Source organism: Hemitrygon akajei, chromosome 13, assembly GCF_048418815.1.
Source record: "Hemitrygon akajei chromosome 13, sHemAka1.3, whole genome shotgun sequence".
In the NCBI taxonomy this organism is placed as follows: Eukaryota; Metazoa; Chordata; class Chondrichthyes; order Myliobatiformes; family Dasyatidae; genus Hemitrygon; species Hemitrygon akajei.
Genome location: NC_133136.1, coordinates 32592614 through 32617581, shown reverse-complemented (window position 1 = coordinate 32617581; position 24968 = coordinate 32592614). Strand labels below are relative to the sequence as shown.

At 39.9% G+C, this 24968-nt stretch overlaps 1 protein-coding gene across 5 annotated transcripts in view; it reads right to left on the bottom strand.

Moving 5' to 3' along the window:
- The window catches only part of LOC140737748 (protein unc-13 homolog B-like), a 464929-nt gene that overhangs the window by 83007 nt on the left and 356954 nt on the right, over positions 1-24968 (bottom strand). For all 5 annotated transcript variants that reach the window (XM_073064362.1, XM_073064363.1, XM_073064365.1 and 2 more), the window contains 6 exons: positions 23652-23821; positions 17977-18092; positions 15096-15259; positions 13405-13555; positions 6698-6766; positions 4430-4519 (listed from right to left, as the gene is read on the bottom strand). In XM_073064362.1, the coding sequence (XP_072920463.1) occupies positions 4430-4519; positions 6698-6766; positions 13405-13555; positions 15096-15259; positions 17977-18092; positions 23652-23821 (760 nt within the window). The remainder of the gene's footprint in view (positions 1-4429; positions 4520-6697; positions 6767-13404; positions 13556-15095; positions 15260-17976; positions 18093-23651; positions 23822-24968) is intronic.

The following is a 24968-nucleotide window of genomic DNA, read 5'->3' as shown; positions in this document are numbered from 1 at the left end:
ATGTTATTTCTAGTACACAAGTGTAAAGGAGAACAAAATAATTGTTACCATGGATCTGATGCAGCACAAAAAGAAACACACACAATAACAAAAAATATAATTACTATAAATATGTAAGGTAGTTTATATACAGAGATTGATTGTATGTCCATAAAGTGAAGCTAGGCATGGGAGTGTCTGTAAATAAGGTGACTATGACAGGAAGTATTAAAATAGTGGTGGATGGGGGGTGTGAAGGGATGGATTACTGGGTGGAGGTGTTGATCAGCCTTACTGCTTGGGGAAAGTAACTGTTTTCGAGTCTGGTAGTCCTGGGAAGGATGCTACATAGCCTCCTCCGTGGTGAGTGTAAAACCAGCAGGGTGGGTGGAATCCTTCGCGATGTTACTGGCCCTTTTACGGTACATTTTGTATATACGTCCTTGATAATGGGAGGCTGCTGCTGGTGATGTGTTGGGCAGTTTTGACTACCCGGTCCACTGCAGTGCAGCTTCCATACTGTGCAGTGATGCCAATTGTTAGAATGCTCTCTTCTGCATAGCTGTAGAGTAGCCTGAGTGTACACGTGCACAGTCAGCCTACTCAGAAAGTGAGGCATTGGTGAGATTTCCTGGTAGGGTAGAATGTGTTCTGGGACCTTGAAAGGTTGTGAGAGATCTTTACTCTCAGGAGTTTGAAACTGCTCACAGTTTCCACTACTGTGCTGCAAAGTGGGGTGTGAATGGTGCAAGTTCTCCTAAAGTCAAGAACCATTTTCTTTGCCTTGTTGACACTGAGCAAGAGGTTATTTGCCTGGTACCAGGCCTCAAGCTCTTCTACCTCCTCTCTATAGGCCACTCATTGTTGTTGGTGATGAGCCCTACCACTATCATGTCATCAACGAACTTGACGATGTGATTCTCGGATATCTGGTCGAACAATCATATTGAACAGAGTATATGGAAATAGGCTCAGCACAGAGCCCTGGAGGGGGCACCTGACATAAGTATCCTTGTTTTTTACGTGTGTCAGGGCAAGGTGCACGACAGATAGCATCTGTCATAGAGCGGTTCTATAGATAAACATATCGGTGATTGTCCAATGTGGCAGGAATAGAGTTTTTGATTTGTGTCATTACCAGCGGTTCAAAGCACTTCATGATGATTGGTGTCAGTGCCACCAGGCAGCAGTATCTAGTTCTGAAGGTGTAGATGTTCTTTGGTACAAGGATAATGGTGTCTGATTTTAAGTACATGGGAACAGCAGCCTGGATGAGTGAAATGTTTAAGATGTTCACCAACCCTTGTTAATGTACACATAGAATCCACCTCCTTTGGATTTCCCCAACAGGAAGTTTCTGTCTGGGCAGAACAGTCATCCCAGTGAGTTGAAACAGCAAGTCAGGGTGTGTTGTTATTTGGCCATGTTTCGGTGCAAAACAGATTGCACCGGAATATTCTTTCTGTGTGTTCATTCTTAGTCTCAATGAGTCCATTTTATTCTAGTGAAAAGACATTGACCAGGAAAAATGATGGTACCATCAGTCAGGTCAGGTTAGCTCTCAGCTCAGTTAGTACCCTGGCTCTCTTGCCATGTTTCTGCTTCCTCTCACTCCATCTGCATCTGCCGCTTCCTCACTGAACCGCCTAGGCCAGGGTGCTCTCACCTGGAGTCCAGAGAATCCCGAATCTATTGAGAACTGCCAGTAACTGTGCTGCCAGCAGATTAAAAGTAATTTTGTCTAGGAGTTCAGTGGCGCTGTGTTTGTGAAGCTTTGGCTGACTGAAATCCCTGACTAGACTTCAAAATGCTATCTACGAATTTAAAATTAGCATCATTATTGGGAGCCAGAGAAGCCGCCTCCTCTCAGTGTGCCGTCATATTTTTTGTTGAAACGACACCATTATCATGGGTATAAGGTTGTTATAGCCGGGGGTGGTAATGGGGACAAGCTCCCACTACCTATTAAATGCTCCCAACGGTGTGTGCCGGAAATAGCCTCTGACCACGTCCAGCTCCTGGCCCACACATGTGGCTTGGCTACTAAGACTGGGAGAACCATTTCTACTGACAGGAGAAGGGGCAAAGGCAGGTTACTGGCACCTTAAAACCAGTCGCTTCAGGCAGATGGAGCTCATCAGTCATGGTTGGCTGCTCATCTCATCTACGAGAAGGAAAACTCTGATCTCAAACCTCTGCTGCCTTGTGGCTATACCACTCATGGGGAAGGCTTCAGGAATAAACCCACAGGGAATAATCCTGAGCTGGAGTCTCTAAGGCAGTTCTATATTGAGTTCAATGCAACTCCCGCCACGCTTGTGGAACCAAGCTGTTATCAGCCTCTGCCATTCCTTTGGTTTCATCAGATGCATGGAGAGGGTGAGGTTGTTACATGGACAACAGCTTGCTGTCCATATCATACTACCCAGGCTTGTGCATCTGGACAGCAAGGACACAATATCCATTGTCAACTCTGACCGACAGAGGCCACAGACAGAAGCATAATAATTTACCAAGTGGATGTGTTAGGTCACTACTTGTTCCAGTGTGACTACCTGCTGATCAATAAAATTATGGGTGATCTATTACCCCAACTTGACTTTACTGTTTTAAACCTGTATCCCTCAATTTCCTTAATATCTAAAGGTTCATCAATCACTATTTTGAATATGTTTAGCAAACATGCCTTCAGAACCCTTCTCTCTTAATTAAAAGGACAACACCTTAATTTTATGCCCCACTAAGGAAATCCCAATGACCTCCAACATGGAACCCCTTGATCATTCCTAACCTCTGCTCCACCAATTGCTCCTGCTCCTCTGAATCTTCACCCATCATAAACACACTGCCACTCCTTCAATGGCTGACTTACTGCATCCATTCATGCCCAGATCCTCTAATGGCCAGTCCAAACCAACTCCATACATCATCACCATCAAGTGACTGAATCACTAATCCCTGACTCTAACTATGTGTTTTCCCTTTCCACAACCCCCTACCTCATTCTCCAGTTGCCCTCAGTTTGACAAGGTGCATTTCTCTTTCATAGAAGATGAAGGAATAAATGTCATGCCAATTCGGTGAAAAGCTTAAGGTGGAACAGTGCAATTCCTCGACCACTGGGCTGCTAATCTAAGTAAAACAGTGTATTGTAAATGGTTCATGGTGAGTTAGATGAAAAGAGATATTAGTGAGGAGAGAAGAATGAGAAAAATTTGAGATAAAGAGAGCAGTTAGAGATAAAGTGGAAATGAGAAGTGGGTAAGAGGAAAGAGAAAGATGGAGGGGAAAAGGGGAAAGGAGTGAAAAGGGAAGATGAGTCAACAGAAGAAGAGTGAAGGGAAAGAGGGGTGAGAGACGAATGGGAGCAAAAGGTGAAAGAGTCACTGGAGACGGAATTGATTTATCTTTGTCACATATACTGAGGTACAATGAAAAGCTTGTCATACACATCAATTCATTACACAGTACATCAAAGGTAGCACAAGGTAAAATAACAACAATATGCAGAATCAACTGTAACAGCTGTAGAGAAAGTGAAGTGCAGGTGGACTATAATGTACAAAGATAAGAAAGGAGGAAGGGAAATAAATTTTAAAAAGTGAAAGTAGAGGATGGAAAGTGGCAGCATAAAGGGAGATAAAGGAATCATTGTTGAAACAAATTAATACTCAATACTAAAATTACAGGATCGACTTCAGCTTGATTTTTAAGTTGTGGTAGAGTGCATCTTTAAAACTCAGCTGGGCTGTAGGCATCAATGCTAAACATCCCAGGAAGTCTTTCTCTGAATATTTTCTAGTAAGTTTAATTAAAATAGGTAAGTGTGCTAGCTTGATTTGGCATCCATGACTACAGAAAACAAAGGAGCAGTCATGAAAGTGAAAGTGAGAAGCAAGACAGTAACATGTACAGTTAGCATCAGAGAACAAGGTGGGAAAATTAGCTAAGATCAACAGCAGCCTGGAATAATGCTGCATCTGAAATCTCAGATGCTAGAGCAGTGGCAGACTGTTCTGACATTAGCCAGGAATATGAGCAATTAGCCAGGAATATGAGGAGCCAAGCTGGCACATAAGTGCAAGCACCATGGATGAGGAAGGAAGCCACAGTGAACAGAGGATTCAAGGAACACTCTGCCTGTCTGAAGAAGAATTTTGATGGTTGTAATACAGTAAACAGACAGGCTACACAACACAAGCTCGGCAGCAACATGAAGAAGAAAAGCCACAAAGGATGTAACCAATGAGACCATTTTAATATTCTTATTTTAGGTCAGAAGTTTGGGGAGTGAGAGGCAGATTGATAGGTGACAAAAACTGCAGGTGAAGCCTAAAAGAGGAGCAAAAAATGGTTTACAAGCACACAGAATGTGACTCTCATTCCCTTAATTCTCTACTTGAAGTAGCAGCACTTTGTTCATTGCTACGAAAGGCAGTAAAACAATTACCTTCATTCTGAAGAAGGTTATACTAGTCAGCAGATCAACTGTGGACTTCAGATCTTGCAACCGTTCAGGGCTACTTGCAGGAAAATTATTCTATCAAATAAAACAATATTTTAAATTCTTTGATTCACCATTTTCCATCAATATCAGATGGAGATAAAACATGAATATAACTTTTCACTTATTTAAATGATTATTACATTTTTAAGTAATTTAACACAACTTTGAGTATTTTAGCAGGTAAGCTGCAGTATAACTCATTCTACAACTTTTTAGCATTTGAACAAGATTTCATCTTCTGTAAGCATTCATTGAATAGACATATCATGTCAGCATTAAGTATTCTCTAGGATTAAATATAGAATAGAAAGTAAATCAGTCTGGATTGCCTAATAATTAGTTTGAGATGAAATACAATAGGGTACTGACACAAAATGTTTAAAGCTTCCTAGCTGCTTTTTGACTTTTTTAAAAATGTGTACCAAAAAAAAACTGTGACTACTACAGTAATTTGTATTTGCTCCGAGTTCAGATGAGGAGACGTGTGTCAGTTCTTGGCCCATTTTTTCTTGCTTGCCCTTCTTCCTATTGCTTTCCCAGACTGCTTGGAGAAACCTGGCAACAAACGTTGGTAATGACAGTAAAAGCTACAACAGCTCCTAATGTTCATTTCAACAACTTCTGCCTTTTCACCAGGGAGGCTCTTGTGTCCCTTTAAGTACCCAACTGTTTCTTCAGATGCTAGCACACATTGCAACAACAGGACTACTCATTACCAATAGGGTAGGTTGGGGTTCCTGCTCAGAGCTTGAAATATGTTTTTCCTGACAAATTGAACTTCCTCTAAACTAGAAACTGCAGTGAATGGAGCTGGGAAGTCTCCAGACAGAGTGAATTATTCTGGTATCATAACTTCAAGCTGACAGGCCTAGACAACGGCAAAGCAATTTCAGTATGCAAAAAAAAGAACCAAATGGCTGTTCACTCACATAGGATATATATGGCAGTAACTCAGAATAGTTTTGAATATTTATTAATAAATATATTTGTGCAATTTTCAACAGAATGAAATCCTAACCATCAAAATACATTTTCAACAATTGTCAATTTATCCAAAATATTAAAAGCTGGCTTTCCTTTCACAAATACAGAAAAACTCTGATAACACAGGGTGTTTGGAAATCTCCATTTTACCAGGTTTTGTTTCTAATGTGTCCTTTAAATTCAAAAGAGTTTAGTGCTCCTATTATATACACAAGTGTTTATTTCCCACGCACCCTTTAAGTTCTCCAGAATAAACTAACTTCACCTAACATGCACTAATTAGATTCTGTTTCCCAACAATCCTTTAAAATTAATGAAATTCTGTTTCCCATGCTCCTTTTAAACTCACCAGGACAATATTTCCCATTTTCCCTGTAAACTTAAGGAGCTCCACTTCCCACACTCCCCTTAGACACAATGGATCTTAATTACCTGCATTCGCTTGGAGCTCACTTGGTTCACTGGAAGATCTACTATATTATTGGGTAACATCCAACGTGTTAAATAAGGCGTGTTAAGGTATTAATAGGAATAATATCCGGCTGTCTAGAAAATCCCTAGTCCAGTATGTCCGTATATCCAGGGTCCCAGAATGCCAGAGTTTTACTGTGGTAGTTTTGAATTTTGACCTATCACAACTCACCGTGTTTCTCAGTAATTGAGAAAAGTAGGTTAACTATATGTAACTTTACCTATTTTCCAAAACTGTTAATGATGAAGATGTTAATAATGTCTTTTTAAGTCTTATTTTACATTTAACAATATATTGGCATTTAATCCACCTCCTGTCAACTAGAAGAAAATAACTGCATGGTAAGTAAATTTTTTGAACATGATATTGTGAAATGTAGGTATCGATTAATTTGCATAGGGGAGGGAGAGTAACATATACTAAGCATTGAAGCACAAGTAAGTCGCCAAAGGGTTTGAGGGGCATCACATTCAATAATGGGAGAACTCGAGTAGTTCAAAAATGTCAGCTAAACTATAATAGAATCTTGCCTCGACTTTTACAATTAATTGAAAGATGCATCGTCTGTTCAATATTGATAGTATGATTAATAAGTACATAGGAGGTGACAGTATACAGCAAAAATTATGTCATGTTGCTCACTGAGACTTTGGCACAATCTAGAGTTCAAACCAAGAAATAGAACTATTTAGAAAGCGTTAGGTATTAGTTTACAGTATTACAGTAAATAGGTAGTTAAGACATTTTACACTCACCCTATACATGGAAAGGTCAATACGAAGCGAATTGTGCAGTTGATCAAGCAGTTTCACAAATCTCTCTTTCTAATTTATTAAGATAAAAGAAAATTTCAATGTAAAACTTTCTCAGTAAACACCTCTGACTTCGCAAAAGACTACATTAAGAATTCTCTAGCTCTTAATCAGCATTATATTTGAAAATCCATTGCTTTATTCATCATATTCAGGCCATAAGACATACAAACAGTTTAGGCAATGCAGTATATCAATCTACTTGGTCATTCAATCATGGCTGATTTATTATCCCTCTTAACCTTATTCTCTTGCCTTCTCCCCATAAACTTTGAAGCCCTTGCTAATCAAGAACCTTTCAACCGGTGCCACTTTAAATACCCAATGGCTTGGCCTCCACACTATCAGTGGAAATGAATTCTACAGTTTCTCCATCCTCTGGCTAAAGAAATTCCTCCTCTTCTCTATTCTAAAGGGGCACTGTTCTATTCTAAGACTGTGCCGTCTAGTCAGAGACTCTTTATCCACCACTGGGAGTGTCCTCTGCTCACCCATTCTATCTAGGCCTTTCAAAATTCAATACACTTCAATAAAATTTCCCCTCATTCTTCTAAACTCCAGCAAGTACAGGCCAAAAGCCATCAAATGCTTCTCATGTTAACAATTTCACTTCTGGGATCATTCTCATCTGGACCCTCTCTAAACCCAGCATATCCTTTCTTAGATACAAGGTCCACAACTGTTCAAAAGACTCCAAATGTGGTCTGACTCATGACCTATAAAACCGGGCCATTACATCCTTGCTTTTATATTTTAGACCTCTTGAAATGAATGTGAACATTAACAATGCCTTCCTTACTATAAATTCAACCTACCAGTTAACTTTTAGGGAAACTTGCACAAAGACCTCCCAGGTCTCCTTGCACTTCCAACCTCTGAATTTGCTGCCCATTTAGAAAATAGGCTATGTCTCTATTCTTCCTACTAAAGTGCATGACCATACACTTCCCTACACTGTATTCGATCTGCCACCTCTTTACCCAATCTGTCCAAGTCCTTCTACAGACTTCCTGCTTCCTCAACATCATTGACCCTTCCACCTATCTTTGTATCATCTGCAAACTTGACCACAAAGCCATCAATTCTATCATCCAGATTATTAACAGATAATGTGTAAAGGAGTGGTCCCTACATTGACCCCCTATGGAACACTACCAGTCACGGCCAGCCTAACAGAAAAGGCATCTTTTATTTCCATTCCTTGCATTCTGCCAGTCAGCCACTTGGTGGTACCTTGTTCTGCCATCTTATGAATGTTTTTTACTTTCTTTGAATTGGTTTCTCATCTGCTTTGAGCAATAACTACATTCCAGGCCTTCTAAGCAACAAAATACTTATTATCCAAAGATTTCAATAATTATATGGAAGGTATCTAGCATAATGTGAAATATCCTGGTTTATCAACATAATGCAGCTCCCCCCCAGGTTACAGCAGGGTTACATTCCTGTGAACAGTTCATAGCCTGTACAACATGGGTTACAGCAGGTTTGCTAAAGCTGTTGGCAGGAGGATGGGAACCAGCATGATAGGGCTGAGGACAGGGATGTTCAAAGTTCAAAGTAAATGTAGTAAAGTACATATAGGTCACTACGTAGAACCTGAGATCCATTTTCTTGCAGGTATACTTAAATAAATCCAAATAGAATAACGACCATAATAGAATCAGTGAAAGACCACACCAACTTGGGTGTTCAACCTGTGTACAAAAGAAACATTTTTAAAAATAATAAATAAATAGATAATTTTAAGGAACATGAGATGAACAGTCCTCGAAAGTGAGTCCATAGGTTTTGGGACATTTCAATGATGGGGCAAATGAAGTTATCCCCTTTAGTTCAAGAGCCTGGTTAATGAACAGTAATAACTGTTCCTGAACCTGGTGGTGAGAGTCCTGAGGCTCCTGCACCTTCTTCCCAATGGCAGCAGTGAGAAGGGAGCATGCCCTGGGTGTTAGTGGTTGCTGACGATGGATGCTGCTTTCCTGTGACAATGCTTTTGGAAGATATGCTCAATCGTAGGGAGGGCTTTACCCATAATGGACTGGGCTGCATACACTAATTTTTGTAGGATTTTCCAGTCAAGGGCTTTGGTGTTTCCATACCAGGCTGTGTCAATACAATCTCCACCACACAACACTACACTACCGTTGGTATATAAGTAGATACAGTGGGTTGTGCAACTACAAGGACGGACTAGTAGATGAAAGGAAAAAAATCGTAGTCGGTGGAGTGAGCTGAAGTGTAAAATGGGAGCAAAATCAAAAAGGGTGATGATTACACAACTGAAGGCTTTATATTTGAGTGCATACTGTATACAGAATAAGGTAGATGATCTTGTAGCAAGCGTAAAAAGGGAGTTATATACTGGCCTCTGAACAGTAGCCAGGAAATTATAACAAATTATAACAGGAGATAGAAAAGGAATGTAAAAAAGGCAATGTTACAATAGTCATGGGGGATTTCAATATGCAGGTAGATTGGGAAATCCCAAGAGATGGAATTTGTAGAATGCCTATGAGATGGCTTTTTATAGCAGCTTGTTGTTAATCCCGTCTGGGGAAAGGCAATTCTATATTGGGTGCTCTGTAATGAACCAGATTTGGAAAGACAAAGTAGTAGGGGTAACAGCAGAATAGCAATGGTTGGAGTTTCTGGGAGAAATTCAGAAGGCGCAGGATAGATACATACCAAAGGTGAAGTAGTATTCCAAAGGGAGGTGAGACAATGTGGCTGACAAGGGAGGTCAAATGCATATAACATAGCAAAAATTGGTGAGAAGTTGGAGGAGAGGAAATGTTTAAAAGCCAACAGAAGACAACTAAAAAAGTCATAAAGAGAAAAAAGATGAAACATGAAGGTATCTAGCTAATAATATAAAAAAGGATACAAAAAGTTTTTCAGATATATGAAAACAAAAAGAGAGGCAAGAGCGTATATCGGACTGCTTGAAAATGATGCTGGAAGGGTAGTAATAGGGGACCAAGAAATGGCAGACGAACTTTATGTCAGTCATCATTGTGGAAGACAAGAGAAGTGTGCCAGAAATTTGAAAGTTGCTATTACTAAGGAGAAGGTGCTTGGGAAGCTTAAAGGTCTGTAGATAAGTCACCTGGACCAGATAGACTGCACTCCAAGATTCAGAAAGAGATGGCTGAAGAGATTGAAGGGGCATTAGTAATGATCTTTCAAGAATCAGTAGACTCAGTAAAAACTCCAAGGGACTGGAAAATTGCACATATCCTTCCAGTCTTTAAGGCAGGGAGGCAGGAAAAAGGAAATTATAGGCCAGTTAGCCTGACTTCAGTGGTTGGGAAGACGTTGGGTCTGTCATTAAGGATGAGGTTTCGGAGTACTTGGATACACATGTATAAGCCAAAGTCAGCATGGTTTCCTTAAGGGAAATCTTGCCTGACAGATCTGTTGGAAATCTTTGAGGCAAGTGCAGAAATGACCAGCACCCTGGCAGAGATATTTAAAACATCCTTAGCAACAAGTGAGTTACCACTATTTAAGAAAAGTTCCAAAAATAAACCAGGAAGTTGTAGGCCGGTGAGCCTGACATCAGTAGTGGGAAAGCTATTGGAAGGTATTCTAAGGGACCAGGTATATGAGTATTTGGATTGACGTGGACTGATTAAAGATAGTCAGCATGGCTTCGTGTGTGGTAGGTCATGTCTAAACAATCTTATAGAGTATTTCAGGGAAGTTACCAGGGAAATTGATGAAGGCAGGGCAGTGGACATTCTCTACATGGACTTTAGAAAGGCCTTTGAGAAGGTCCTACATGGAAGGCTGGGCAAGAAGGTTCAGTCGCTTGGTATTCAAGATGAGGCGGTAAATTGAATTAGACATTGGCTTTGGGGAAGAAGCCAGAGAGAGGTAGGAGATGGTTGCCTCTCTGACTGCAAGCCTGCCGCTAGTGAAGTGCCGCAGGGATTGGTGCTGGGTCTGTTGTTGTTTGTCATGTATATCAACGATCTGAGTGATAATGTGTTTAACCAGATCAGCATGTTGACTGATGACACCAAGATTGGGGGTGTAATCGACAGCAAGGAAACCTATCATGGTTTGAGTGGCATCTGGACCAGCAAGAACAATGGGTTAAAAAATGGTAGATGGAATTTAATGCAAACAAATGTGAGGTGTTGCACTTCAATAGGACCAACCAGGGTAGGTCGTACAGTGAATGGTAGGGCACAGAGGAGTGGGATTTAGGAATACAGTTCCATGATTCATTGAAAGTTGTGTCGTGGGTTGATGTAAAAAAAGCTTTTGCCACACTGGCCTTCATATATCAAAGTATTGAGTACAAGAGATGGGATGTTATGTTGAAGTTGTATAAGACATTGATGAGGCCTAATTGGAGTACTGTTTGTAGTGTTGGTCACCTACCTATAGGAAGGATGTAAATAAGGTTGAAAGACTGCAGAGATATTTACAAGGATGTTGCAGAGGTTATATGGAAAGACTGGACAGGTTAGGACTTTATTCCTTGGGACGTAGGAGACTGAGAGGAGATTTGATAGAGGTACACTAAATTATGAGGGGTATAGATAGGGTAAATGCAAGCAGGCTTTTTCCACTGAGGTTGGGTGGGACTACAACTGGAACTCATGGATTATGGGTGAAAGGTGAAAAGTTTAAAAGGAACATGAGGGGAAATGTCTCCACTCAGAGGGTCGTTAAAAGTGTGGAACAAAATGATGATGAAAGTTGTACACGCGAGCTCGATTTCAACGATTACGAGAAGTTTGGATATGTACATGGATGATAGGGGCGGTGCAAGTGCTGGTGCAAGTCAATGGAAGTAGGCAGATTCAAAGGTTCAGCACAGACTAGATGGGCTGAAGGGCCTAATTCTGTACTGTACTTTTCTATGACTCTAAATGGCAAGCAGGATAGACAAAGGAGAGCCAGTGGACGCTGATTATTTGAATTTTCAGAAGGTATTTGAAAAGATGCTGCACATGAGGCTGCTTAACAATGTAAGGGCCCACAGTATTACAGGAAAGATACTGGCATGAATAGAAGACTGGCCGATTGACAGGAGGCAAAAAGTGGGAATAAAGGGGGCCTTTCTGTTTGGTTAACGATCAATAGTCGTGCTCCACAGAGGTCTGTGTTAGGATCACTTCTTTTCGTGTTATATGTCAATTATTTCAATGACAGAATTGATGGCTTTGTGGCCAGTTTTGCAGGTGATACAAAGACAGGTGCAGGCGCAGGTAGTGTTGAGGAAGTAGTGAGTCTGCAGAAAGATGTAGACAGATTGGGTGAATGGGAAAAGAAGTGACAGACAGAATATAGTGCAAGAAAGTGTATGGACATGCATTTCGTAGAAGGAATAAAGTTGTAGAATATTTTCTAAACAGGATGAAAATTCAAATATCAGAGGTGCAAAGGGATTTGGGAGTCCTTATGCAAGATTCCTAAAGGTTAACTTGCATGTTGAGTCAGTGATAAGGAAGGCAAATATAATGTTAGCATTCATTTCAGGGGAACTAGAATATATAGTAAAGGCAAGGATATAATGCTGAGGCTTTATAAGGCATTGGTCAGACCACACTTGGAGTATTGTGAGAACCCCTTACCTAAAAAAAATGTGCTGGGATTGGAGAGATTCCAAAAGAGATTCAAGAGAATGATTCCAAGAATGAAAGGGTTAATATATGACAAGCGTTTGATAGCTCTGGGCCAGTATTCAATGGAGTTTAGAAGAATGAGGGAGATATCTCAATGAAACCTATCGAACCATGTTTGAGATCATGGCCTGGTGGCCTAAATTGAATGGATATGGAGAGGATGTAGTGGGGGAGTCTAGGACTCAAAGGGGAAGCCTCAAAATAGAGGAATGATCATTTAGAACAGAGATTAGGAGGAATTTCTTTAGCCAATGGGTAGTGAATCTTTGGAGGCCAGGTCATTGGGTATATTTATAGTGGATATATAGGATGTCAAAGATTATGGGGAGAAGGCAGGACAATGGGATTAAGAGGGATAATAAATCAGCCATGTTGGAATGAAGGCGCAGACATGATAGGTTGAATGGTCTAATTCTGCTCTTATGGCTTATGGTCTTGTAACTCATTTCATGTGTTTCAAGAAATGCAGCTGCAAATTGCATTTCTAGCAGCATAAGATGCCTGCATCCCAGCTCCAACCAGAACATCCATCCAGCCAGTTTGCCAAATGCACGGTTGTATGTATAGATGGTATATACGTATGTCAGACATTCATAAGCAGGGGAGGATCTTTTTGTGCCAACTATAGCAACAATATCAAATTATGCAACAAATACAACCAAAATTATTCCTAAGGTTACAAACACAAACTTTTTAGGACTGTACATCAACAGCAAATGATAAGACACAATAGTCTCTGAAGATCCACACAGGAAGTTCTCATCTGACTGGTTCAGAGAAGCTCTGCGTGTAAAGCAGAAGAGGAACAAACATCTGAAGGCAAGTAGTATCACTCCCACTGACCTGGAAATGGCCAGTTCTCAAAGCACCTTGGAACAAGATTCCAGACTGACCATGTTCGTGTACAACAGGGGAGTGAGATTGTGAATGGAAGCAAAACAGTACATAAAACTATTCACAAAAATGAAATAACACAAACATTGAAGGTGAATGTAGGGATGAACCTACCCCAAAGTTTGAAGCAGCGAAACGATCAGAGGCAGATACATTGGTAGAGGCAGTGGTGTGTGCATAGTATGCATTTATATTAGCTAACAAGGTACTCATTACAGCTGGCACTCCTGGACACATGTACTTAGAAGATAAACAAGCAAAATGCCTGTAAAGGCAGAAGCTTACAGTTAGGCATTAGACACAAGTAGTACATTGCATATGTTTAAATTGGAAATAGAAAAATTGAGTTTCTTTGCTTCATTTTTTAAATATCAGCAGAACTTCATTTTGTAAAATCTGATTTTTAAAAAACAAATATAAGCTTTTATAAAGCTATATTCCAGATAACAAAAATCAACTCACATCTGAAAAAAATACATTACCGCTTCCTCAGAATTTAATTCTAATGGAAGGTCTCTACCATTCCCCCCCCCCCCCCCTCCCGGGGATATATTTGCGTGAGATTAACAATATATGCAATTTTTCCATGTTACTTTTTACTTTTGATGATTCTAGTAATTTCCACCTTGAAGATATGTTTTTCATTCATTCTTGAGATGAGAACTCCACAGTCAGAGCCAGCATTCAATGGCCCATCCCCAGTTGCTAGTGGTGATTTGCCTTCTTAGAATGCTGCAGTCCATGAGGTGTGGGTATACTGGAAGTTTGAAGAGATCTGTCATTGGTGTAGCAACAATGATATAGTTCCAAGTCAGGGTGCTGTGTGACTTGGAGTGCAATGTCCAGGTGGTGGGGTTCCCATCTTTACTTCCCTTGTTAATTAACACTCTCTATAAATTCAATTTACACAAACTAAATGAATACAAGAACTACTGAAATGATAACATTCGCCACATAATGTTTGTTTCAGTTTTCATTTCAGTTATGCCAGAATAACAAGCATGATTTTAATCTTGTAAAATTTTAATAGCCCAGAGAGGAGAAGTTAAAACAGTCCAAAATATTTACCTGTTGACAGCCTTAACCCATTTTATCATTTTCAATCTTAAAATGATCTAGTGAATGAATGGGCACAGCAGCAAGCAGAAGCCAGTAGGATCTTCCTTTATGTTTACAGATCAATCTCTGGCTATGCAATCAGGTCCCAACTGCTTTCTTAATTACTGGTTTAAAAAACAGTGTTCTTTGAATTTATCTGGACGGTATAAGAATTTTGGTCAAAAGGGATTCAGGGATTTTTTTAACTTCCTTGGGGTCAGGAAAGAGGAATGCTTCTTTGCTCCACACAGAAAGAATTAGGGCTCTCCGATCTCTTCTTTAAGCAACATTGGATATTTTTCAAAAACCTTCCCCATGCTGTCAAGTTACTCTTTTCATGGTTGCTGTCAGGTACAATTTACACACGCCTACCTGGAGCCTGCAGGTAGGCGTGTGTAAATTAACTCAAGGGATTTTAAAAAGGCAGGGTCTAACATTGTCAAGTTCACATTGTTTGCCATCTGTCTCAGTTCCTACCCATCTGATCTAGCCCCAAATTAAGTTTGAGGTTAATCTCAGTTCTCAGACTATCATGTCTTTGAATATACGCCAAAATGTGACTGCTAAATCACTGGTATAATTTGAGCTGTGTTACATTGCGACACTCTTCCATTTATTTCATTGTTTAACCATGAGTGGAAAAACACAGGTTTTATTTCTCCTGTCGGTTGTCACCAGTCTTCCTAAAAATTATATTTCAAACTTACGTCATTGCTTGGTAAATGGATTCTATTCCATAACGCATTGCAAATTCATCCACTATTTCTTGTGCAGTTTCATCAAAGTAAACTTTCCATGCTTCATCTCCTTTGGCATCTGGTATTTTTACAACACCACTACTCTGAAGATCTGTGAGACAGTGGAAAAGGTTCTGCAAAAGAGTAACAGCAAACGGCTTAGCATTGAACTATATGTAATTGTGAGCTAGTGCCTTTTTACGTTTGTACCTAATTGTTGATGCAAAGTAACTCCAACAGTCAGTGGTGGTCCTTTTCAATTATTCATGGCAGAATAATGCACCTAAATGACTCAAGGTCACTAAGTGTCCTAACTGTTGGCAGTATGTATTTTCTCAAACTTAATCAACAGCATTCTACACAAGCTGAATTATAATGTTATCAGAAGACAACATGAAATAAAGTGTCACTATTTTAAAACTAAATATGCCTGGTAGCTTATTGCTCTAAAATATCACTGTCCTCCACCCATCATTGCAATATACTGCAGGAAGTTTCATCTGTCTGTTCATCTAATTAAGAATAAATTTAACTAATGCTATTCTTGCATCATCTGACCCAACTATAGTGGCTGACATATTATATTGGAAGTTCTTTCTTCCAGATTTTCATTAGTCACACGATCTCCAAATTCTATTAGGTCTAGGTTACTCATAACTTCAAAGTTTTGTTCTGATTTTCAAACCTTACTCTGCTGCTCTTTTGCTTAACTCTAACATCAAACCATCAGTAAACCCTTATGCACAACCCTGTCAAATACTCCTTGTATTCCCTCCACCTTGCCAAAACAAATACACAAACAAAGCTAAATATTGCAAATGCAAATTGCAAATCTAAAATAAAACATAACACCCAGAAAAACAGTCAGTGAGACCAATAACATCAATGGATAGGTACATTTAATATTTCAAGTTGGTGACTTTAGATGAGAAAAGCCTATTTCTTTCGAAAACTGTGCCTGAAAACGTTGTGTTGATTCCCAACTATGTATTACTTCCCCTTTCTCCCTTACTTGTAGATACAACAAACTTCTTCCTGTACTGGTGAAGCTCTTTAAACATGTAAGCCATTATTACTCCTACTACACAGTCTAAAATGGGTGCTGCGGGTTGGTATAGTAGTGGTGTGTCAGGAAGGCTTTTCATTCTGGCTCTGCCGCTACAGCTTTAAGTGCACCTTCTCATGGTTGAAAGTGATGCACCAGGAGCTAAAGGTTCAGCAAAAAGGGAAGGATGTGGAAGAAAACCATTGTGGTTGCATATTGAAGTTTGAGGCTTGGAATTAAGTGGTAATCAGGAAGTGGCTGACAAACTGCCCAACTCAATGAACACTGATTTAACTAACTCCAATCTGATGGCACAAACATTGATTTCTCTAACTTCCAGAAATTTCTACCCCTCCCCCTTATCTCTTTTTCAATTCCTCATCCTGGCTCTCCTCATACCCCTTCCCTTCTCTCCACCTGCCCATCACCTCCTTCTGGTTCCCTACTTCTCTCCCTTTCTCCCATGGTCCACTGCCTTCTCCTGCCCTTTAATTTTTCCATTTATCACCTCCCAGCTTCTCACTTCGTCTCCGCTCCTCCTCATCTGGCTCACCTGCCAGCTTGTATTCCTTCCCCTCTCCCACCTTCTTATTTGTTCCTTTCCAGTTCTGATGAAGGGTCTCAGCTTGAAACATTAACTCTCTGTTCCCCTCCATAGATGCTTCCTGACCTGCTGAGTTCCTCCAGCAGTTTGGATTTGTTGCCCAATTCTACTGTGACATTTTTTCTATTTATAGAACAATGTTCAAAAAGCACAGAGATGCATATCATCCGAATGACAGGAAAAATGCAACAGTAGCACATGACTGGAATGCAAACAATAGCAGGAAGTACAGGCCAAATAATGTATAACGTACAATGTCTGATTACCTTAAATGTACTACCCTTATGCAACAGAAGTCATACACAAAAATATATCAAAACAAACAGCAACCATACTCCGTGCATTGTGATAAATTCTCAATCCAGATGCTTTGGTACTTGAGACAAGGGGAAACCAAAGTTTCAACACGGTTCAGCTTTCTTCAAAATTAAATTGCTTGAACAATTTTATTGCTCCTTCAAAAAAAGAATGACACTTCCAACAGAAACAGTGACAAGAACTAACAGTCACTCATCAAGAACAACATGGCTTAAAGCAGAATAATCCTATCTCTTCCTCTATCTTGACACCAACACAAAAATCTGTTCTGTATCTGGTATAAAATTTATATTTTCCCACACCTATCACTTTGGTTTCCCTGTGTGAGAATGGCAAATTATGAGCACATATGAGCTGTGAACTGAGATTCATTAGGGAAAGCGAGGGCAGACAGGGCCAGACAGGCGCACACACAATTTATTTTCTCATTAATTAAAGCTGGATTTAAATTCAGACTCCAGATGCTCTAATGTGGTCATGTTTTGACTTGGATAATTAGATATTATCTTCAAAATGTCTTGCTGACCGGCTTCCTATTTTTCACATTACAACTGAATTTCATTATTCAGAGGGTACTAGCCATATACAATTAAAAACAGCTTGGTAATATGTATATAAGCAATAGACAATACCATCAGTAACATTAAACCTGACCTTCACCAAAAAAAATTAAAAATAATGTACTAGTGTCAATTTATGCTTTAAATCATAATTAATTGTTTCATTCTCAGTTAATTGCTAAGTATTATTTCAAAAGATATTCAGTACTGTATTTATCTTTACATGCATCACTTTCAAAATTAAAATTAAATGACAGCTTTTATGATTTTTCAGTCAACCAAACATCAGGGAAAGGGAGGGAGATATCGAAATGCTGAACTTACTTCATGCAGACAGGTATATTGAATGTGATAAGGAGCAACTTTCTCTTCACCTTTGATTTCAACACTGATTTGCAATCGAATTGCACCTGAGACTGCCGATTTATCTGTTCTTTTCTCTGTAAAGGAATACATGAACTCACACCATTTGCTCTTAACAGACATTTGTATTAATCTACAAGTCACCACAAGGCAGAGATCAGCTTTAAGACCTCTAATTAATGGAAAAATGATAAAAATGCTTCCTAAAGTTTGCCCCAAAAAAGATTTTGGACTGTAGCTTGGTGGGAAACTAAAAACCGATTGAAGACCCTGAGTAATAGCAATTAATTATTTTGTTCCTAAAGGACCACATCCCTATGTGGCAACAGAATGATACAGAATGTATAACACACAAAATATAATACAATTATATAACATTTCCTATTCCCAAAACTGATTATTAAAACTGGGAAAGCTGCATTCTGGGTGTGCATTCAATTATTTACTCTCAAGAGGAAACTATCTAGGACAATCTTCAGGAAATTGCATCCCCATGTGTCAGTTCCAACCAGCCTCTGTAGTGATTCATTAAAAAATGTTATACTGACTCAGTTTGCTCTCCAAATAGTAACCTCACCTATTTGGAGAATTCTTCAAATATATCACAGAGCTCTGGCACAAGGAAACCAGGAATTTTGTATCATATAAATCCTCAAGAAACCTCTGTAACAATTTGCAGTCAGAATAATTTTACCCAGGTGTGAAGTAACAATGCCAATAACTTGTCAACAGCATTTGACGATAGTACCATCAGACTGACAAAGTACTAATGTTCTGCAGATATTTAGTTTTTGGATTCATTTCTAGATTATGGATTTTTTAAAATAATTTCAGCCATGATTGACTACACCTAGTTCAAAACAAACACTACTTGCATTTATACAATATTTAACGCAGAAACATATCCCAATGTACATTATCGAAAAGATTTGAACAGCAAATTTGATGAGTAGCTACTATATATGATGCTGCTTTGATTGGCTGTATTCATGTATGGTTGAATAATAAACTTAACTTCGAACTTCAACTTGAAATACCAATTGTAAATTAAGCATGTTAAATCTATGCAGTCATAGTATCAATCTCCACATGGAACATTGTTGCAGCTAATTAGATCAATTTTGAGTTAGAAGCTATTATTAATTACGTTGATCATTGAAACTACAGGTTTGACTTTACCTGTCACTATTTTCAGTCCCAAGGACAAAATTTGTTCTCTGTCTACCAATTCCATCCTCTTCTACAACCTTGATATTGTATCCAATCTTGAGATCAGCTGCCAACATGTCCTTGCATCATTATCAACATCTTAACATTGCATGATTATACCTCCGCCTCAGCTGATCCCTTATCTGCTCCTTTGTTTTCTCTCATCTTGACCAATTCAACATACAACCGTGGCTTCCCATCAACTACCCTCCTGAGGAAGGGTCTCACCTGAAAAGTCAACTGTTCATTTCCATAGATGCTGCTGAGTTGCTCTAGCATTTTGTGTGTGTAACTACCCTTCAAAGCTCTGCTTACTATGTTCTACTTCATACAAAACAGTCCTACCGCTTATTCATTTATCACAGACCTTAAAGCAGAACCTTTACTTTAAAACTTTCACCCGAGATAAAATTCTTCATAGTAGTTCCCCCTCTATCCCTTTGACCTTATTGAACCCTATAATCTTTAGAGTTAACTACACTTCAACAATCCTGCATTCTTTAGCATGTCAAATTTAGTCCTACCATCATCAGGAGCCATGCTTTGAGTAATCAGCTCCCTGAACTCTGGATTTACTGCTTTAAACCAATGCAACTCTTCTTCTCCTTAAGATGCTTTTTAAAATGTACCGGTCCTCACCAATAACTCCTTATTTGGCTTCATGGCACGGAGGACCAGAGCAAAAAATAAATGCAAGCCATGTTTGCCTCCACGTGCCGAACTATTTCACCACTCTGTGTTCTTCTCAAGTCCATTTCATTGCGCACTACACGACCAAGTCTATTTATATTAATCAACAAAGCCAGATTTAGCCAGCAACCATATTCTGCTTCTAGCAAATGCTTTGTAAGTTTGAATGCATTAAAAGTTGATCTGCACATTCAGTGTGGCTGCGGTGGTTGTCAGTAAGCATGCTAAAACTCATTCTAACCTGGGAAATAGTCAAGAACAGCACAAAATTAAGAGAGCCAGCTGGAGATCTTAATGGAAGAGAATATTCTAAGCTGATTTTTGAAAGTGTCAAGCCAAGTAATGACTTCATGCTTGCTCTTTTTCCACCATCTGGCTAAGGTGCAGTTCTAGTCAATTGGAAAGAATAATAGGACAAGGGCAAAACAATTATGAAAGAATGTGGGATAAAGTATGCATGCCTTAATAATAAGAGATTAGGTGATGAGGGAACGAGGAAGGTGTGATGAGGAGGATTAAGTATTTAATGATTTCAGCATAGCCCTGAATATGAAGAGCTGTGAGATATTAGTGTGAGGCCTCCAGAAGTACTTTATGTGAAGGAATGGGAGAACAGATGCACAATAGCTGTTGGTATCTGAAGGATATATGCAGCTTTTGAGACCAGTGACATAATGGTCAGATTATGGCAAAGAGAAAACACCTTGATTATGCATCACTCCACCCAGGTTCTCAGAACTGCATATCTGGCACTGACAAATTCCTCATGTCATTTTGCAACATATGTCAGGAGTATTCTCTGCCCCCACATGGAATAGAAAATCCATCTGCACCAGCAGGCTTTCTCAGTGTTGTGCCATACTAGCAACTTCCACTGGCACATCAAGCTGCCTCCGCATGCTGCAGGCTGACATTTAGTGCAGTCGGGATTTAACAATGGTAATCCAGAGATAATCCACAGATTCAAATCCTGCCAGACCAGCATTTAAATCCAGTTAAATACTTACTCTGAGATATAAAAAACAAGTATCAGTAATGGAGACCATGAACCAACAGGCCTGTCATAAAATCTAAGCAACACACACAAAAACTGGACTGCCCTGATGAAGGGTCTTGGCCTGAAACATCAACTGTTTACTCTTTTCCATAGACGCTGCGTGGCCTGCTGAGTTCCTCCAGCATTTTATGTGCGTTGCTTTGGATCTCGAACATCTGCAGATTTTCCTCGTCTTTGTCATAAAATCTGTCTGGTTTATTAATGGGAGAAATTCTGCCACTTTTACATAATATGCCCTTTGTGTGACTCCAGACACACATCAAGAACAGAAACTATGAATGAGTTACCATATTATTAAATTCATAAGACAAGTGTGCATACTGTTCATATGCTTCCTCTCTCTACTTTTCATAATTCTTTCTTACCAGTGTTAGATGCTTTTGAATGGGTAATCATGACAAAACTATTCAAGATCGTTTAATGGCATTTCCAGTACATAAGTAAATAACTATTACCCAGGACCCAGGAGCACAAAAAACCCGCAATAAATAGAAAAACATAAGATAGCTTATATACACAGAATGACTGAACGTCTATGAAGTGACGCGAAGCACAATGGTTTGTACATTAAGTGGGACAGGAAATGACAGCAGTGGTTTGGAGGGTATGGAGGGGGTGGGTCAATGGGTGGAGGTGTTGATCAGCCTTACTGCTTAGGGAAAGTAACTGAGTCTGGTGGTCCTAACATGATGCTACATTGCCTCCTTTCTTATGGGAGTAGAACAAACTGTCCACAAGCAGGGAGGGTGGGTATCTTTACCGTGTTCCTAGTCCTTTTCCAGCACCTTTCTGTATATATGTCTGTTGATGGCAGGTAGGCTGGTGCCGATGATGCATTGGTAAGTTTTGACCACTCTGGTGTAGCGGCATCCAGTCCATCGCAGTGCGGTTTCTGTGCCATGCAGTGATCCAGCTTGTCAGGATGCTCCCTACTGCTTATCTGCAGACTGACGTGAGTATGGATGTGCGAAGTCCAGCTCTTTTCAGCCTTCTCAGAAAGTAGAGGTATTGGTGAGCTGTCCAGATTGTGTGGAATGTGTTCTGGGACCACGAGATGTACGCTCCCCAGAGTTTGAAACTGCTCGTAGTTTCCACTGCTGTGCCGCTGATGTAAAAAGGGGTGTAAGTACTCCTGAAGTTGATAACCATCCCCCCCCCCTACCTTGTTGACATCGAGTAATAGGTTATTTGCCTGGTACCAAGCGTCGAGTTCTTCCACCTCCTCTCTGTAGGCTGTCTCATTGTTGTCAGTGATGAGCCCCACCACTTGACAATACGATTACTCAGGTGATTGGCCATGTAGTCATGTGTGACCAGAGTGTACAACAATGTGCTCAGCACACGGTTCTGGGGGGCATCTGTGCTGGGGTTGATGGGGAGGGAAGAGAGGTGGTACAACCACACTACCTAAGTAAGGTCTATCGGTTAGGAAATACACAGTGGCGTATTTAGATGACTGAGGAGTAGGAGTTTGTTCACCAAGGACTGTGGGACAATAGTGCTGAATTCTGAACTGAGATCCAGAAACAGCACTTTGACCCTAGTGTCTTGTTTTCTAGATGTGTCAGGCCAAGGATCTCATCCAATGCCTCTAAATCACGAGAGGTTAATAGGTTCTTGATCAGTTAGGACATCAAAGGTTATTAGGAGAAGGCAGGAGAATGGGTTGAGAGGGAAAAAAAATCATTTATGATTGAATACTGAAGCAGACCTGATGGGCTGAATTGCCTAATTCTACTCCTGTGTTTCATGGTGCTTTGACACTGGAAAATTCAATGTTCGCACAATTGGGATGTTGACTACCCAGCTGCTCCCCTAGCTTGCGTTGGGTCTCATCCTGGTAGTAGAAGAAGTTAAGGTGGGACTGATCAGTGTAGGAGTAGGAAGAGGAATTGAAGTGACATATCAGGAAGGCCAATAGAGAGAAAGAACAGGTGCTCTGTGAATTGGTACCTAGACTCACTGAGAAAGAGGAAACTACATCAGGAATAAAGAATGTGGTTGAGAACATTGTGGGATATGGACCTGAATCTTCCTCACCTGGAAGGGCTGTTTAGGTCTCTGCATTGCAGTGAGGGAGGAAGTGCTGCACCTTCTGAGTTTCGGGGGAAAGTGCCAGAGGTCAGGTAGGGGTGGGTGGGGAGGGATGAGCAGAGCAGGAAGTGAAGAAGAAATGGTTCCTGTGGAATATGGAGAAGGGCAGGGAGGGCAAGATGTGGATTGTGACAGAATCTCATTGCAGCTGGTGGAAATGACATGATGTGCTGGATCTGGTGACTAGTAGGGTGAAAACGGGAAAATATGGGAATTCTGTCTGTTCTGTCTAGAGGAAGGTGGGGTAAGAACAGATGTCCAGATGTACGACATGGGTTTTATATCTTATAGAGTTTAGGTTGACCCCATTAGGAACGCTGAGATTAAGAAACAGCATCTTATTGTATTTGGTGACACAGTTTCACTGTCCATTTTTCACATTCTCACAGTATTTTAAGTGATGCTTACTAGTGCTTCACCCCCTACTAGTTCCACATCCTCTTCACAGTTTGATATGTTTGATATCATCATACCAATGAAATCTAACGTTGAAGTTTCCATGCCTACACAGAATATTTAAAAATACGTCATTTGAAATTCTGCATGTAAAAATATATCAAATTGCCCAGAACATCCTTTCACTCACCCAGATTATACCAGACATCCATTTCTCCACTTAGTGTCCGAACCTCAATGATAGTTTGTCCCAAGAAATCATCAGATTCTCGTTTTAGCCTCTGTTTAACACGTGATTTAATATCATCATCTTCATCCCACACTCTTACTTTGATACGATCAGAGGAGTTGTGGCATTCACTATGTGAAGAAGGAAAGCAGATTTGCACTTGTAACAGTCACCAAAACAAAGCATCAAAAAAAAAGTTCCTCAGTAGTTCAATAGTCTAGTTATTAATGAAAAAGGAATGTTCTTGAATGTGCTCCATTCCTTGGTGATTCCCAATATGGATTACGGATGTATCGGGGGATCAGCACGAATACAGAGGTACACCTACACTAGTAGACTTAATATTTGTTCTAACCTGTAAACAACCTCACACAAAGTAGTTGGAATTATATTTCTCCCCAAGGCATGAATGTTCTAATAAGACTCAGGAGATCCAAGAGCTTTACAACATTGTCTTAAACAATAAACAAATACAATGTTAGGTTCAAAGGTAAATGCAACTATATATGAATACTTGGCATATTCTCTCTTTGTGGTGTTTCTTTCCCAGAAAGAATGAACATCATTAGAATATCAAATAAGGATGTAGCAATGACTGCCAACATGTTACCATACAATGTAACAGCTATTTTTAAATGCAAAATGATCAAAACATCAACAGGCTTTATTACGTCAAACTCTCCTATTTAGCAACAGGCTAGATGGAAGCTGACACAAATTAAAATTGGGATGAAATTTTAGAATTTAGAAAATAGAATTGGGAACAAATTTCTAGGATAAAACAACGTAAGGAAAATCTAAATTGGACAATGAAGAATATCCAAACTTTCAAAAGTTTTATTACAGTACACTTTAAGGTCAAGCAATTTCTTTTCCGGAGAAGTTTTACTAGCCTGGGCCTAGGATATAAGCGTATAACACCACAAGATATAGGAACAGAATTAGGCCATTTGGCCCATCGAGCCTGCTTTGCCAATTCATCATGGCTGATCCATTTTCCCTCTCAGCCCCTATGTCCTGCCTTTCCCTGAATCCCTTCATGCCCTGACTAACCAAGAATCTATCAACCTCTTCCTTAAATATACCCAATGATTTGGCCTCCACAGCCACCTGTGGTAATGAACTCCACAGATTTACCACTTTCAGGCTAAAGAAATTCCTCCGTTCTAAAAGGACATCCCTCTATTCTGAGGCTGCGTCCTCTGTTCTAGACTCGCCCACCATAGGAAACATCCTCTCCACATCCACTCTATTAAGGCCTTTCAACATGCGATAAGT